The 16,757-nt window shown below is 42.9% G+C and overlaps 1 protein-coding gene across 1 annotated transcript in view; it reads right to left on the reverse strand.

Moving 5' to 3' along the window:
* The window catches only part of LOC128983569 (uncharacterized), a 76,953-nt gene that overhangs the window by 14,115 nt on the left and 46,081 nt on the right, over positions 1–16,757 (reverse strand). Inside the window, exon 2 of the mRNA XM_054402891.1 lies at positions 6,171–6,242. Within this exon, the coding sequence (XP_054258866.1) occupies positions 6,171–6,242 (72 nt within the window). The remainder of the gene's footprint in view (positions 1–6,170; positions 6,243–16,757) is intronic.

A 16,757-nucleotide genomic window follows, 5' to 3' on the forward strand; every position in this document is an offset into this window, starting at 1 on the left:
GTTATTCTATTAATTCTAGTGCTTTGGTCTATTTCCTCTATATGTCAATTATATATTTTTTAATATATAAGTAAAACTTGTCTCTCCACCTTTTTGGATCCAAACCAACCATGTTCTTTTTTGATTAATAGGATTCATTTAGAGGTGTGCGGATTTCCGAAAAATCGGGTCGGATTCGGTTCGGATATCCGTATCCAAACCGGGCCCAAATTCGATATCCGACACTATCCGTTATTTATCCGACTTTTTCGGATATACAATATATTTTGACGTTTTGGACAGAAAACTAAATCTCCATAGCTACCATTAGTTTCCCAGGACAAAATTACAGCAATACGTTTCCAACGACCTAACAGCAAACGGCAAAGAAGCCGTATGATGCAATACTGATAACTAGTTTAGTCGTTATCGGCTGTTTTGCTTTACGATTAGATTCGTCTGGAATGAACAGGCATAAAGCAAAAAAGAACTACCATGGTCAAATAAAAGTCAACTCGTGCTTGTCTCGCTCCTGATACTAGGGGCGCTGTAATAGTTTATTTACAGTACTGTTACAGTACTGTAAAGATAACAACGTCATTCTTTCTCTTTGTTCTTCTATTTCTTGGGTTTCCCTTCATCACGCATTCAACATGTTGTCATGGTTACTAATCACCCATGTCGTTATCAGCTTTTGTGACATAGCGCACAGCATGGGGTAAAACGTGACGAAAATCGGTTAATTTTTACCTACCAATTAAGTACTACTTTATTGGTATTTGGTACTGTATTAATAATCGGTCAAAATGGCCGATTTTTGTCAAATTTTACACCAAGTTTATTGAAATTTCAAGGTGAATGTTAATAAAACAATTATTACCAAATATTTGTATTCATTTAAAAGATTGATTTGTTGTATTGGGTTCCCCACTGAGTGCAGCCGAGCGGCACTAATGAGGGTCGGACCTTCTTGCGGGTGAACAATAGACGGCTTATCAGACCCACCCCTCCCCCGTGGTCTGGAGAAAGCTTGTAAACAAACTATTGCACAAGCCATTGGGCTGTTTCAACATTAATTTTTACAAATGATCTGCGATGTTTTAAAAACAAAAACAATAATTTGGGACCATACTGCAACACATTCACTGCTAATGATATGTAATACTTTTATAAATGGCTAAAAAACATAAACATTAACATGATCATGTTAATTGAGTGACAATATATCTTTAATTAAATAAATTTTATACTATAAATTGTGGATTAAAATATATTATGTAATTATATACATCATGTATTATATATAGGCTAATATACTTATGAATGACGCACAAGTGCGTCATTAGCAGTGAACGTGTTTTAACAATAATGGACTGCAATTATTGTTAAACATACAATCCATTTTTACATTAAGAAAAAAAAAAGTTTAATAATTAAGATAAGGTTAGGCCTTTGCTAGGAAAAGCTCGGCTCGAAAAAGCTCGAGCTCGAACATTTTTTAAAAAGCTCGGCTCGGCTCGGCTCGAGGTTGAAAATCACTATTCGCACACCCCTAATTTAAATGTTTTCGCCTTATGGCAATTTCAGGCCTAAGCAAAATATAGCATTTCTAATTTTAAATTAAACTGTTTTTATTAAAGAAATCTTTTAATATTTTAAAGCTTTAATTATTATCTTGGCTAGGGCAATGCCTAATGTTTATTGTTATTTATTGTTGTTTTGTTAAATATATATATTAGAATGAATAAATTTATATTTGTGTCCAGCCAGCTCTTGTGTTGTTATTGTTGGTCCTCCACCTCAGCAATATTGTGCCGGAATCCTACCATTGATTTTGCGCTTCCAAGGGCTTCACCCTTTTGATCAATGGAGTTGGGAATTCGGTTACAAATGGTAGCAGAGCGTGGTTAGTCCAATTTACTGTGCAGTAGTTTGATTAAAGTAGTAGGAAAAAAAAAAATTGAGCGCAGTAAATATAGTTTTTTTTTTAATGAAATTTGTTGAGGTTAGGAGGACATGGCATTAGTGTTTAGTCATAGTGGTTATTTGTTCTTTGTCTGTTAGTTATTTATTTGTTTTTGTGGTCGTCTCATGATTCTGATTTTTGGCCTGTTGGTGGCAGGCTGATTTTGATTGTTGGCCCCGTGGTTGTGTTCTCATCTGTGAATTAGAGGTCTTAGGAAGTTAGTGATTGTTATTTGTCGCATCGTTGTGTCTGAAAAGTGTCAAATTTTTGTGTTAGGTGTCAGAATGGCTAGCTCTTTGATTCCCGAGTTTCTGCTCAAGGACGAGCTTGTGTTTGAGGTGAAGGCTAGGGGAGCTGAACCTGCGACTGATGTGAGCTCTTTGCGTACACAGTTGCGAGGATTGACAGCGAGCAAGTTTGTCACATCGTGGCCACCCACCTTAGTGGGGGGTCACTGATGAGTTGGAGGCTTGCAGGTCAAAATTTGAGGAGTGGGATGGTCGTGTCGAGGAACTGAAAGATGAGCCCTTGGCCGGTAGAGCGAGATCCCGAGCGATTTCTCGCATTGGACATTTGAGGGGACGCGCTGGCCTGTTGGCTACCGTAGGCTCACTCAAGGGGGACGACCTTGCCTGGCTCAAACAAGTTTCTGGGAGCCTGGATGAGATGTTAGCGGCCCTTGGCCCTAAGACTCAACGCACTTCGGAAGAACCGAACGTGGCGACCGAGGTTACTCCGGTCAGTCGCAATGAGGTTTCGACCGAAGTTGGTCCGGCTCCAGCTTCTTGCTCTCCCATTCCGTGCGCTCCGGCTCAACAAACCGAGCCCACCTCCAAGTGTTCTGGCTCTTTGGCCTCTGCCTCGTACAACAAGTTTCCCAACCCTTTGACGCCTCTTTTGCAGGCTCTGCCTTGTGTTGATGGATTGGAAGTCCACAGATTGTTGAAATTTTTGGCAGATTTGTTTCGAATTAGGGAAATTCCGGGTGTTGATGACTCACTGCTTCTCAGTTTGTTGATCCCATATTGCCGTTCTCCACTTTCTGATTTGTTGAATCTGGTTCTGTCCAAGAAGGGAAATTTTGAGGAATTTCACAGGCAAACGCTTCAAACTTTTGTCCCTGGGAGGATGCGTGAGGACCTCAAAATGCAGATGTTTTATAGGTCGCAAGGGCTTCGTGAAAGCCTCGCTGCCTATTGCACGGAGGTTCGCAGTGCCAGTCGTGTGTTGCGTTTGGACCTCAGTTAGGAGGAGGTGGTTCAGGTCATTCTGGACGGGATAACACCGGAAGAGCGTTCCCGCCTGGTGTTTTGTTCCAAACCTGTCACATTTGCGGAGCTCGACCAGCTGGTTGTCACCGCCACAAATGTGCAGCTCATCGACCAACGTAGGGTGGAAGTAGTATCTTATAGTAAAACCAAAGTATTCTTTTCTGCATTCTCACCCCGTAGCGAAGCACGGGCAGAGCAACTAGTAAAATTTAAAAAAAGAGAAGAGAAGGTGTAGTGACAGCTGACAGCTGGTTAAATAATATTCATTTAATTTGCTAACAACACATGTTATGATTATTGTTTGTTATTTATATTTCAGTTGTTACGCAGTTACTTATAATAATACCCCCGCCACAGCAAACCTGCAGACTAAGTGATTTCCATTTGCCTCATTGGATTTACATCTCCTTAAAAATATCACATTTATTCCCCATTTAAATAGCATTTGTTTAAAAGTACAGGGTGGCGCAGAGAAACGGGAAATTTTGAAGTGGCTGTTGGCACACCTGTAAGTCTCGCAACAATGCAAAACGGAAGTCATGACGAAAGTATAACAATGGACATTTAGTTGAGATGGAGCAGTGGAGTGGTGCGGAGCGTGCAGTCGCCGTGAGAGCGTACTACAAAAATGGTGATAGTGCAACAGCTGTACAACGAGTCTTACGACGCCATTATGATATTCCTCCCCATGATCGGATTCCTTCATCGCATGCAATAACAACATGGGTTCGGAATTTTGAAGATACTGGTTCGGCCTTAAAGAAGAAACCTCCTGGGCGTGTAATGACTGTTCAAACCCCAGAAAACATTGATGCAGTGGGAGTCGCAGTGGAAATGAGTCCACGTCGTTCTGTACAAAAAATTGCCTCGCCATTGCAACTTTAACGTCGGAGCGTGCAAAGAATATTGCACAGCCTGCACTTTCATCCTTACATGCTTCAGATTTTTCAAGCTCTAAATCCAAATGATGGCGAGTTACGCTTAGCCTTTTGTCAACAGCTACTGACTAAAATCAATGATGACGCAAACTTCCTAGAAAATGTTTGGATGTCCGACGAGGCCCACTTTCATTTAAATGGACACGTCAATAAGCAGAATATGCGTTACTAGGCTCAACAAAATCCCGCTGAACTTCATCAACGTCCTTTACACAGTCCCTAAGTTACTGTATGGTGTCAGTGTCTTGTCGGGGTGTGATTGGACCTTACTTTTTGAGGATGAAAATGGTTCAACTGTAACTGTAACATCTCAACGTTATATTCATATGCTGGAGACATTTTTTGCTCCACGGCTTCATGTTTTTCCAAATATTGAAATTCGATATGAGAAGAGAAGGAAACAGGTCTATGACGTAGAAAATGGTGAAGGAAGTAGTAAGGCTTGCAGTGCAGAGTGTGGGCACTGTCTTTGGCAATTACATTAATGTATCTGCAATCCTAAAATGCAATGGGAAGAGAGGGAACCATGTCCACGACGTAGGGGGTGGTGAAGGAAGTAGTAAAGTTGAGCAGTGTTGAGTGTGGGAATGGATTAATGTATTTGCAATGCTAAAATGCTATGGGAAGAGACTGTAGACTGTAGGTTGAAATGATTACGAAGCACGAATCGATACATATATCGATACATGCAATCGTTTACAATAGAAATTTACAACTGAGTTGACAACAGCTGATTTTTACTCCATAGAGGCTAAAAACTATTTTTACTCCCTAAAGAGTAAAAATGCTACTTTTGACCCGCAACGCATGCATTAAAAACGACTGTTTTTACTGCAGTATGACATAAACAATATAATATGAACCCTTGATGACTCTGCTCAATGTTGTGGATGCCTCTGCGAACGCCACCTAGTATTTATAGATAAAATGAATGAATGAATTAAATGAAAACAGTGCTTTATTAAACAAAAAATGATCCTTACAAACCTAGGCTCCTCGCAGGTAGCCACCATGTCTTACACTAAACCATAATGGTTCTATATAGGCTATACAATATACATATATAAAAATTTGAACGAATGGTGTTTTTGGCCTCTGGGGACATTAAAATGAAAAAGTAAATCGGTCCCGGGCCTAGGTCTTACTGTGCCACCTGTAATAGCTACTATCCTATAGGGAAATTCGATAAAAATGTTAAAATAATACACGTATTATCATTACAAACAAAGGAATTTATTATAGTGTATAATAAGAACAAACTAATGTACCTGTACCGTGTCCTTTGTTATGAACAGCATGACTGCTAATACCTTAACTACACCTATTTACTTTAAAAGGTTGTCGTTTTAGTACATAGGAATAATCTTTGGACCTGTGCATGCCTACGTATTGGTAGGATCGGTAGCCTACTGCAGCTTAAATCATGTACAAATTTGCCACCAGTGACCAGTACCAGTGACGTAACTAGTCTGACTGCGCCCCAATGCAAGTATTCCCCGTGCACCCCTATTTGTAGACTCACCCCCTCCCCCCCAATAACCTCCAAGGAAACTAACAATGGCATTTCTCCGTACTTCCACACTTCCTGGATACTATTTCACTACATACGACATTTTACAATTTATTATTTACAGTAATTTTAAAGTAAAAATATTTCAAAAATGATTATTTAAAAAAATAATTGAAAGTAAAATTAAGTTACTAAACATTACCAACCACCAATAACATAACTGAAGTAAGGATCACATTACATACTTACAATTAATTAATGCACTTTAGGACGATAAAATAAAGACTACTTCTTACTTTAATCAACATATATATCATATATATATATATTATTTATATATTTATTCAGAGCCCTATACAGTATAGATGATATCGCAAGCTACAATATAATGTTCATGTTCCATTACTCTTAATTCTTAATTAGATTTGTTTTACTAGGTGATGCATTCTTACAGTCAAACCGCTGCTCTTTTAGAAGTTTAAAACTTTTAAAAGTATTTAACTTACCAGCTGAGTTCCATCTTCATCAACCAGTTTTAATGAGTGAATACTTCGTCTTGATCTAAGGTTTTGATCCATCTGAAAAGTGTCTTGTTTAAATTATGGATACAATTATTTTAATTGTTTCTTAAGGTTTGACCCACCGTTCCAAACGATAGCGGGAAACAGTAGGCCTATTTATGATGAATAAACAACCCAGTTAACTATATCCATTGACTATAACTTAACTAATCCTATAACCTACACTTTAACTTAACTAATCTGACCTGTTTCAAAAGAGTTAATGTAGTAACGAATCCGCATACTGCCCCACCTGCCTTTACCACATGCCTTTTAACTACTGTATTATCAAAACGAATTTGGAATTGTTTCAGCAAGTTTTTGGTTAGCTTGGAACAGTTTCCTTTTATAATCAAACAGCTTCCACCTCATGTGTTTTCTATTATCAAACCGAATGTAGAAATATTACAGCAAGTTTGGTTGATTTTGGTTCGTTTTGAACAGTTTCATTATAATCAATAGGTACATACTATTTCCGCTAGATGTTCAACAGTTCCTAACTGCTACATGGTGAAAACTATAAAGTGTTATGCTTTGCTATTAACAACCAGGGAATTGTGGGATATACAGTAGGATTACATGGTGTTGGAATCAGCAGTTGATTTATTTTGCCTTTTGCCTTTTTACAAACAGCTGATCTTTTTAAATTTGCTATTGTTCTGGACCAGTTGCTTTGTATATAGTGAGAGGAAATGCTACAAGACAGGATGGTGAAGATCACAGAAAAACCAGACAATGTCAACATTGTTGACAGGGATGCCTGGGACAAGAGTGAACCTGAATACAAGAAAAGGGGGATCACTTGGTATACGGATGGCTCGAGAAAGCCAACGGGCACGGGGGCTGCAATATATGCAGTCAGACCCAAGGCGCAGTTCTGCGTAAGCCTGGGGAAAATGGCCACTGTATTCCAGGCAGAAGTTGTTGCCCTGTCCGAGTGTGCAAGAGTGTGTTTGAAGCGTGGTCTTACAGGCCACACTGTATACATGAACTCGGACAGCAAAGCAGCACTAATGGCACTTGACAGTTTTGACTTTACCTCCAAGGCTGTATGGGGCTGTTATCAGGCCATGAAAGCCCTGGGAAAGAACAACAAGATCATCCTTAGTTGGGTTCCAGGGCACAAAGGTATTGATGGCAATGAGGAAGCTGACAAGTGGGCAAACAAAGGAGCTGAAAGCCCGCTCATGGGTCCAGAGCCGATGTGTGGCATTGCTTACAGCACAGCACGGAGAGCTGTTCGCCAGTGGATGGGCATAGAACATCGAAGGAGCTGGGAAAGAACAGAAGGCAATGTACAGTCAAAGAGAATGCTGCAGACACCTACTGGTGCGATAGCGGCAGATGCCCTTGGGCTGAGTAGGAAGACCCTGCGGAAGGTGGTTGTCTTTATTAGCGGCCATTGGGTATTTCGTGGACATCTACACAAGATGGGAATTCAAGTTGAAAGCCTCTTATGTAGGAAATGTGGTGAGGAGGAGGAGACAGCTTTCCACGTGATATTTATGTGCCCCCCTATAAGGTCTGCACATGAGATCCCTTGGCCTATCGACTGGAGATCAAAGGGAAGAATGGGTCACCATAGTCAAAAGGATCTCATGGTTCACAAAGGACCTGGGATTTGACGGAGAATGAGGACCTGTGAATGAGGGTGCACAATAAGCTATTCCAGCTGCGCTGCAATCCCATTGTTACTTGTAAGCCTGGCACTCTATTAAAAAAAATAAAAAAATATACTGGACTATCATGTCTACTGAGGATTTGAAGCAAAGCTGCATCTCACATAGTCTTCTTTAATGAGTCAATTGCATCCTTCAAGCATACACTTCTAGCAAATTACACCATATATCAGTATTAAACGTCAATGTAAGTTATTAATTAGGTATCCTCTTTCAATGTATTATTTAGTTCTCATCGTTCCTAACTTAGCTCTATTATCCATCCATTGCATGTACTGTATTCTTATTGTAAGTTATATTGTCTTGTTACCACGGTATTATATTTATCACTCCAAATATCAATTATTATTTAAGTTTATTGTTATCTTGGGTACAGTTTCTTAACTGGGCTAAGCTAATATTGATTGAAACCATCGATTGATTAGTAAACCTTAATCCGATTTTAGCGAATTTCCCATATAGGGAATAAGCTATTACCGTACTCATGGTAAGACCTGGACCCGGGACCGATTTAATTTTTCGTTTTGAGGTCCCTAGAGGCCACAAACACCATCCATTCATATTTTTATATATATATTTATATATATATTTATATATTTATATATATATATATATATATGTATATATGTGTCCGTTAGCGCGATAACTCAAGCAAAAATGATCCGATTTTGATGAAATTTGGTACAAACGTGTAAACCTACATTTATTCGAACGAGTTCGCAAACCAGCATAATCGGACAACGGGGGTTTATGGGGGGTTTTATTGGGTAAAAATGGGTTTTTTTCCCATTTTTGACCCTAAAAACAAAAAAAATTGCAATTTTTTGATATATCTTAATAATATATAATAATTCGAGGGTAAAGCCTATTTTAGTTATTATACAGCTCAGGGGCTAAAATATGGATTTTAATAAACTACAACAGTTTTCATTTTCTCCATAAGAATTTTAAATTGTTTTTGAATTTACTCCGACATACAAGGGCGCTTAAATATACTAAATTATTTATTTTTTCAAGCTCTACAAAACAGTTTAAAAAGAAATTGCAATTTTTTTTGTTTTTAGGGTCAAAAATGGGAAAACCCCAATTTTACCCCATAAAACCCCCCATAAACTACATAAAATTTACTAACTTTTTTGTTTCTTGCAATTTTTTCGTTAAGTTAACGGTTTTCGTTAAATTTGGCATCAAATATTTTAAATGGCTGCTATTTTGAAACAGTTAATGATTTTTTAGTATAATTTTCAACAAAAATAAGCCTTAATAAGATTAACATTTCTGCAAAATCTCAACGCTGTATCTCAAACCGTTTAGGAGTAATTAATGTTTTTGTAAAAAACACATAAATGCCAACAGTCGGTAAACTAGACACCACAGACCCATGTTCCTATGGTGAAATGTGTTTGTCTTGACCTAAGTAATAACGCTATATACATGTGTCCAGAGAGTTACAGGACACTCTGTATATTTGCCAATGAAAAATGGATACAATCCATCTATAGCCTAATAGATAAAATGATAAACAAGAAATTTAAGAGAAAACTTCAAACTACTTCAGGAACAGAATACAAAATACCCTCGCCGCCAATCCTGCAGACTAAGGGAATTTCAACTCGTCTGATTACATTTTTATTAAAATATTTCCATAAAGACATATTTATTCCCAATTTTAATAACATTAGATTTAACGAGTGCTTAGGTTTGCTGCTACGGTGAAGGTAAAAAGTGTTGACCATACCTCAATAGTATAGGATGAAATAAATTAATTTGCCAAATTTTATCAATGTATATCCATAAACAAGTAAACTACAACAATTTTCATTTTCTCTATAAGAATAACATGTATGTAACTTTTATTATTTTAAGTTAAAATAAATTGTTATTTGTATATTTGAGTTCTACATTAAATTCCAAAAATAATGAGTCCAAACACGACGTGGATACTTAATATCTACGATCTGAAAGTTTTGACAAAGCTGGTGACAATACAGAGTAATTGTAATACTATCAGATCGTAGATATTAAGTATCCACATCGTGTTTGGGCTCATTATTTTTGGAATTTCATGTAGAACTCAAATTTATAAAGCACAATTTATTTTAACTTAAAACAAAAAAGTTACAGATCTGTGGGACTGAGCCAGTGGGTGAGTCATCGTTTGTCTCCGGCCAACCCGACGAGCGGGTCGAGAGGGTGAGTTGAGTTCCGAGAAGGTTCCTAATCCTCTGGGTATCATAGCCAAACGGACGGACTATAGATGAACTTTGGTTTAGTCTCAGTCAAGCCACTGGGGAGGCCACTTTATAGTAGGCCTAAGGGCAAAACGTCTGACAGTGACCTAGCACTGATGACGCGGTTGACGCCTAAAGACATCACCATGGATTCCAACCCACGCTTCAGCTAAACTTTTTTAACATCAAATGAAAGATTTTGATGTTGCTAGAAAAGAATAACAAGTGTGTTTTATTAGTTACACTATTTGTAAAAAGACTGATTTTTCACCTTAATATATTACTTACTAGCTGTAACCCGCGGGCTTTGCCCCGTTTAACTTCTTAATTTTCAAGATTATCTCGTTCGCATGGCTCAATCACGTCCTGGTTGAAGTTTGTTCGCTACGCTCACTCACCTATAGGTTGGAGCTCGTTCGCTACGCTCACTTGCCTTCAGGTTAGCTCGTTCGCTACGCTAACTCGCCTCTAGGTTGAAGTTCGTTCGCTACGCTCACTCACCTTTTGGTTGCAAATTAGCTGTTGTCATAAATGTAAAAGAAATAATAGTGCTGCACCCTGTTGGTAATCCTTGTGACTTTAATGCTATTGAACATCATAGAACAGAACCAACTTGTTTAATTGAAACAGCTGTTAAGATTCAATAATTCCATTTCTCATAAGGTTAACATGGGAAACTCCAGAGCCACTGGGGCGGAGCCCGAAAGGATTTTTGAAATAAGAATATGCCTATATGTTAATCGGGAATGTGAGCTATCATCATGCCAAATTTCAGCCCAATCCGACCAGTATTTTTCGCGTTCACTTGTCACAAACATACATCCAAACATCCATACATCCATCCATACATCCATACATCCAAACTTTCTCATTTATAATATTACTAGCTGTAACCCGCGGGCTTTGCCCCGTTTAACTTCTTAATTTTCAAGATTATCTCGTTCGCATGGCTCAATCACGTCCTGGTTGAAGTTTGTTCGCTACGCTCACTCACCTTTAGGTTGGAACTCGTTCGCTACGCTCACTCACCTTTAGGTTGGAGCTCGTTCGCTGCGCTCACTTGCCTTCAGGTTAGCTCGTTCGCTACGCTAACTTGCCTCCAGGTTGAAGTTCGTTCGCTACGCTCACTCACCTTTTAGTTGAAATTAGCTGTTGTCATAAATGTAAAAAAAATAATATTTGCTGCACCCTGTTGGTAATCCTTGTAACTTTAATGCTATTAAAAATCATAGAACAGAACCAACTTGTTTAATTAAACAGCTGTTAAGATTCAATAATCCCATTTCTCATAAGGTTAACATGGGAAACTCCAGAGCCACTGGGGCGGAGCCCGAAAGGATTTTTGAAATAAGAATATGCCTATATGTTAATCGGGAATGTGAGCTATCATCATGCCAAATATCAGCCCAATCTGACCAGTATTTTTCACGTTCACTTGTCACAAACATACATAGGGTTGGCCGAGGTAATTGTGAATTGGGGGAATTGTGAACGGTGATTATATCTTTGAAAATTATCATTATTTAATTTTAAAACAAGTAATATATTGCTTTTCTGATTCTTGTTAAACTTCTATTAAAATATTATTATAATACTGTCATCAATGATATTTTTTTTACCCTTGTATTTTTTATGGTGTCTCACTTCGACAAGGTAGCATGAAAAGTTGCAAAAAAAATAGTAAAACCTTTTTTTGTTTGGCAATAAATACTTGAAAGAACTTATAAGGAATAATTTTAAATACTCAATTGGTCTTTTCACACTTGTTGAATATTAGCGAATTTCCCTATAGGGAAGTAGCTATTACCGTAGGTGGCACGGTAAGACCTAGACCCGGGACCGATTTACTTTTTCATTTTGATGTCCCCAGAGGCCAAAAACACTATTCGTTCAAATTTTTATATATGTATATATATATATATAGACATATATATATATATATATGTTTGAATTCGCAGCAGTTTGAAGTCAACTTACACTGATATCCAGCACTTCGGCATCAAATCGTGACGCCGAAAGCATGACGCCGAAATGCTGCACTCTGAGTTATTTCACAGCACTTTGAAGTCAGACTCCGAAAGTCTGAGACGCCAAAATGCTTTGTGTCTCGTGACTTCAAAATGTCATAGCACTTCGGAGTCAGGGTATATAACTTTTGTCTTAATTTAATCGTTAAAGTGGTTTTTATAAAAGTTAGTTTTATCACAGTTAGTTTTACTTCGTTTATTCCACTGACACTCTACTTTTACACTAAGTTTTGTGTGATTCCAAATTTAATATCCAGACCTGGTTTTGTGAAGCTACAAGTAGACTTTGCAATCGTGATTTTATACATAAGGTATAAAGCATTTTTTTGTTTACGATGTAAAGAAGTGTTTTTGACTCCCTAGAGAATTTTGAGGTTAAAGGTACAAAAGTACTCGAAGACACGAAAATGACTCCTAAGGAGGGGAAAGGTGCTCCGAAGGGGAGGTAAGGTACTCTACCCCCACCGCTTGGGTACCATTCGGCGGGTACTTAACCAGAAGTCAGTTGGGCCTCCGGGCCCGGCACCGCCGGATGGGCGTGCTGAGCCACCGGTGTGGGGCCTGATGGGCGTGTTGAGCCCCGGGCACCGTCGGACGGGCGTGTTGGGCCCCTGACACCCTCGCATGGGCGTGTTGAGCCCGCGAGTCACCTGATGGGCGTGCTGAGCCACAGGTACGCTGGACGGGCGTGTTGAGCCCCCGGCACCGTCGGACAGGAGTGTTGAGCCACCGGCACCGTCGGACGGGCGTGTTGAGCCACCAGCACCGTCGGACGGGCGTGTTGAGCCCCCGGCACCGTCGGACAGGAGTGTTGAGCAACCGGCACCGTCGGACGGGCGTGTTGAGCCCCCGGCACCCTCGAATGGCCGTGTTGAGCCCGCGAGACACCTGATGGGCGAGCTGAGCCGCAGGTACGCTGGACGGGCGTGTTGCGCCCCCGGCACCGTCGGACGGGCGTGTTGAGCCCCCGACATCCTCGCATGGGCGTGTTGAGCCCGCGAGTCACCTGATTGGCGTGTTGAGCCACGGGTACGCTGGACGGGCGTGTTGAGCCCCCGGCACCGTCGGACGGGCGTGTTGAGCCCCCGGCACCCTTGCATGGGCGTGTTGAGCCCGCGAGACACCTGATGGGCGTGCTGAGCCACAGGTACGCTGGACGGGCGTATTGAGCCACCGGCACCGTCGGACGGGCGTGTTCAGCCCCCGGCACCGACGGACGGGCGTGTTGAGCCCCCGGCACCCTTGCATGGGCGTGTTGAACCCGCGAGTTACCTGATGGGCGTGCTGAGCCACAGGTACGCTGGACGGGCGTATTGAGCCACCGGCACCGTCGGACGGGCGTGTTCAGCCCCCGGCACCGTCGGACGGGCGTGTTGAGCCCCCGGCACCCTTGCATGGGCGTGTTGAACCCGCGAGTTACCTGATGGGCGTGTTGAGCCACGGGTACGCTGGACGGGCGTGTTGAGCCCCCGGCACCCTCGCATGGGCGTGTTGAGCTCGCGAGTCACCTGATGGGCGTGTTGAGCCACGGGTACGCTGGACGGGCGTGTTGAGCCCCCGGCACCGTCGGACGGGTGTGTTGAGCCCCCGGCACCCTCGCATGGGCGTGTTGAGCCCGCGAGACACCTGATGGGCGTGCTGAGCCACAGGTACGTTGGACGGGCGTGTTGAGCCCCCGGCACCCTCGCATGGGCGTGTTGAGCCCCCGACACCCTCGCATGGGCGTGTAGAGCCCGCGAGACACCTGATGGGCGTCCTGAGCCACAGGTACGCTGGACGGGCGTATTGAGCCAACGGCACCGTCGGACGGGCGTGTTGAGCTCCCGACAACCTCACATGGGCGTGTTGAGCCCCCGGCACCCCGCATGGGCGTGTTAAGCCCGTGGGTCACCTGATGGGCGTGTTGAGCCACGGGTACCGCTGGATGGGCGTGTTGAGCCCCCGACACCCCGCATGGGCGTGTTAAGCCCGTGGGTCACCTGATGGGCGTGTTGAGCCACGGGTACCGCTGGATGGGCGTGTTGAGCTACCGGCACTGTCGGATGGGCGTGTTGAGCCACCAGCACCGTCGGACGGGCGTGTTGAGCCCCCGGCACCGTCGGACAGGAGTGTTGAGCAACCGGCACCGTCGGACGGGCGTGTTGAGCCCCCGGCACCCTCGAATGGCCGTGTTGAGCCCGCGAGACACCTGATGGGCGAGCTGAGCCGCAGGTACGCTGGACGGGCGTGTTGCGCCCCCGGCACCGTCGGACGGGCGTGTTGAGCCCCCGACATCCTCGCATGGGCGTGTTGAGCCCGCGAGTCACCTGATTGGCGTGTTGAGCCACGGGTACGCTGGACGGGCGTGTTGAGCCCCCGGCACCGTCGGACGGGCGTGTTGAGCCCCCGGCACCCTTGCATGGGCGTGTTGAGCCCGCGAGACACCTGATGGGCGTGCTGAGCCACAGGTACGCTGGACGGGCGTATTGAGCCACCGGCACCGTCGGACGGGCGTGTTCAGCCCCCGGCACCGTCGGACGGGCGTGTTGAGCCCCCGGCACCCTTGCATGGGCGTGTTGATCCCGCGAGTTACCTGATGGGCGTGTTGAGCCACGGGTACGCTGGACGGGCGTGTTGAGCCCCCGGCACCCTCGCATGGGCGTGTTGAGCTCGCGAGTCACCTGATGGGCGTGTTGAGCCACGGGTACGCTGGACGGTAGTGTTGAGCCCCCGGCACCGTCGGACGGGTGTGTTGAGCCCCCGGCACCCTCGCATGGGCGTGTTGAGCCCGCGAGACACCTGATGGGCGTGCTGAGCCACAGGTACGTTGGACGGGCGTGTTGAGCCCCCGGCACCCTCGCATGGGCGTGTTGAGCCCCCGACACCCTCGCATGGGCGTGTAGAGCCCGCGAGACACCTGATGGGCGTCCTGAGCCACAGGTACGCTGGACGGGCGTATTGAGCCAACGGCACCGTCGGACGGGCGTGTTGAGCTCCCGACAACCTCACATGGGCGTGTTGAGCCCCCGGCACCGTCGGACGGGCGTGTTGAGCCCCCGACACCCCGCATGGGCGTGTTAAGCCCGTGGGTCACCTGATGGGCGTGTTGAGCCACGGGTACCGCTGGATGGGCGTGTTGAGCTACCGGCACTGTCGGATGGGCGTGTTGAGCCACCGACACCCTCGCATGGGCGTGTTGAGCCCGCGGGTCCGTAGTTGTTGGTGGAGGGGAGGACTTTGGAGTCCCCCACCACCTTAAAAGCGTATAACTAGGTATACGCTAAGTGTTGACGGAGTTTACGTCGGACTGCAGACTGAGTAGACTGCCTAGAGAGTGCTAACTTCTGAGGAAGTGACGCCAGAACCATCTCCAGTGGAGAGCAGCAGCTAGGGGACCGAGGATTCCAGGGTAAAGGTGCCAAGGATCTAGACCGCGGACCCACACGGATATCTTTTAGGAGTGTCGTAGACCACCGGGCCAGTAAGGGCGCAAGCAAGATTTGTTCCAACCTCTGCCCAACCCCTGAATACGAGCCCGGAGACACTGCCTGGTAGGAGGACTACGGACCCAGGATCAAGACTGAATATAATATTGTATACAGGGTGATTTGTACTCAGTGTGACAAAAATTTTTTGGTGTAAATACAAAGTAAATGAAGTGTGATGATGCATATAAAATGTTCCAAGTATCAAAATTAGCTTCCCAAAAAATTATTTTATATTTTTCAAAAATAACCATGCTTTTAAACTTAATACAGCGATTTCTCAATTACCTGTATATGGATATGAGTAGATAATGTCATTTTCGTGTTCTACATTAAATTTTGAACAAGAATAATTATAAATGACGGAGGATCAGTTGTAAAAAGTCCATTGGAAATAGATTCAAAGATACAAATTAAGATGTTTGATAAAAATTTAAAAAACAATGGTCCATTGCATTTTTCACACCCTGTATACAAGAAAGTGTCGGAATATGTTAAGCTTTTTTTAAGCTTTCCAACCATATGCTACACTATTGAGGTTTAGATATTTTTTTGGTTGTTTTAGTGGTTTGAATACCAGAAAACAGGGAACATTTTTACTGTTTTTACTGTTCAAGTTGAAACAAAAATACAACTTTTGCTTAAATACATGCCGACTTTCTATGTTTTAAATGTTAAAGACACCATGCTTTGTAGTCTTCAAACCATTAATGCGTACATAAGCAGACATAAACCTCAATAGTGTAGCATATGGTTGGAAAGCTTATAAAATGGCGCAGTTTTTAACATATTCCGACACTTTCTTGTATACAGGGTGTGAAAAATGCAATGGACCATTGTTTTTTAAATTTGTATCAAACATCTTAATTTTTATCTTTGAATCTATTTCCAATGGGGTTTTTACAACTGATCCTCCGCGATTTTCTATTATTCTTGTTCAAAATTTAATGAAGAACACGAAAATTACATTATCTACTCAAATCCATATACAAGTAATTGAGAAATCGCTGTATTAAGTTTAAAAACAGGGTTATATTTGAAAAACATAAAATAATTTTTTGGGAAGCTAATTTTTAGACTTGGAACATTTGATATGCATCATCACACTTCATTTACTATGTACTTACACCAA

Source organism: Macrosteles quadrilineatus, unplaced genomic scaffold (assembly GCF_028750875.1).
Source record: "Macrosteles quadrilineatus isolate MER2022 unplaced genomic scaffold, UCM_ALF_1.0 Scaffold_1__1_contigs__length_201487025, whole genome shotgun sequence".
Lineage (NCBI taxonomy): Eukaryota > Metazoa > Arthropoda > Insecta > Hemiptera > Cicadellidae > Macrosteles > Macrosteles quadrilineatus.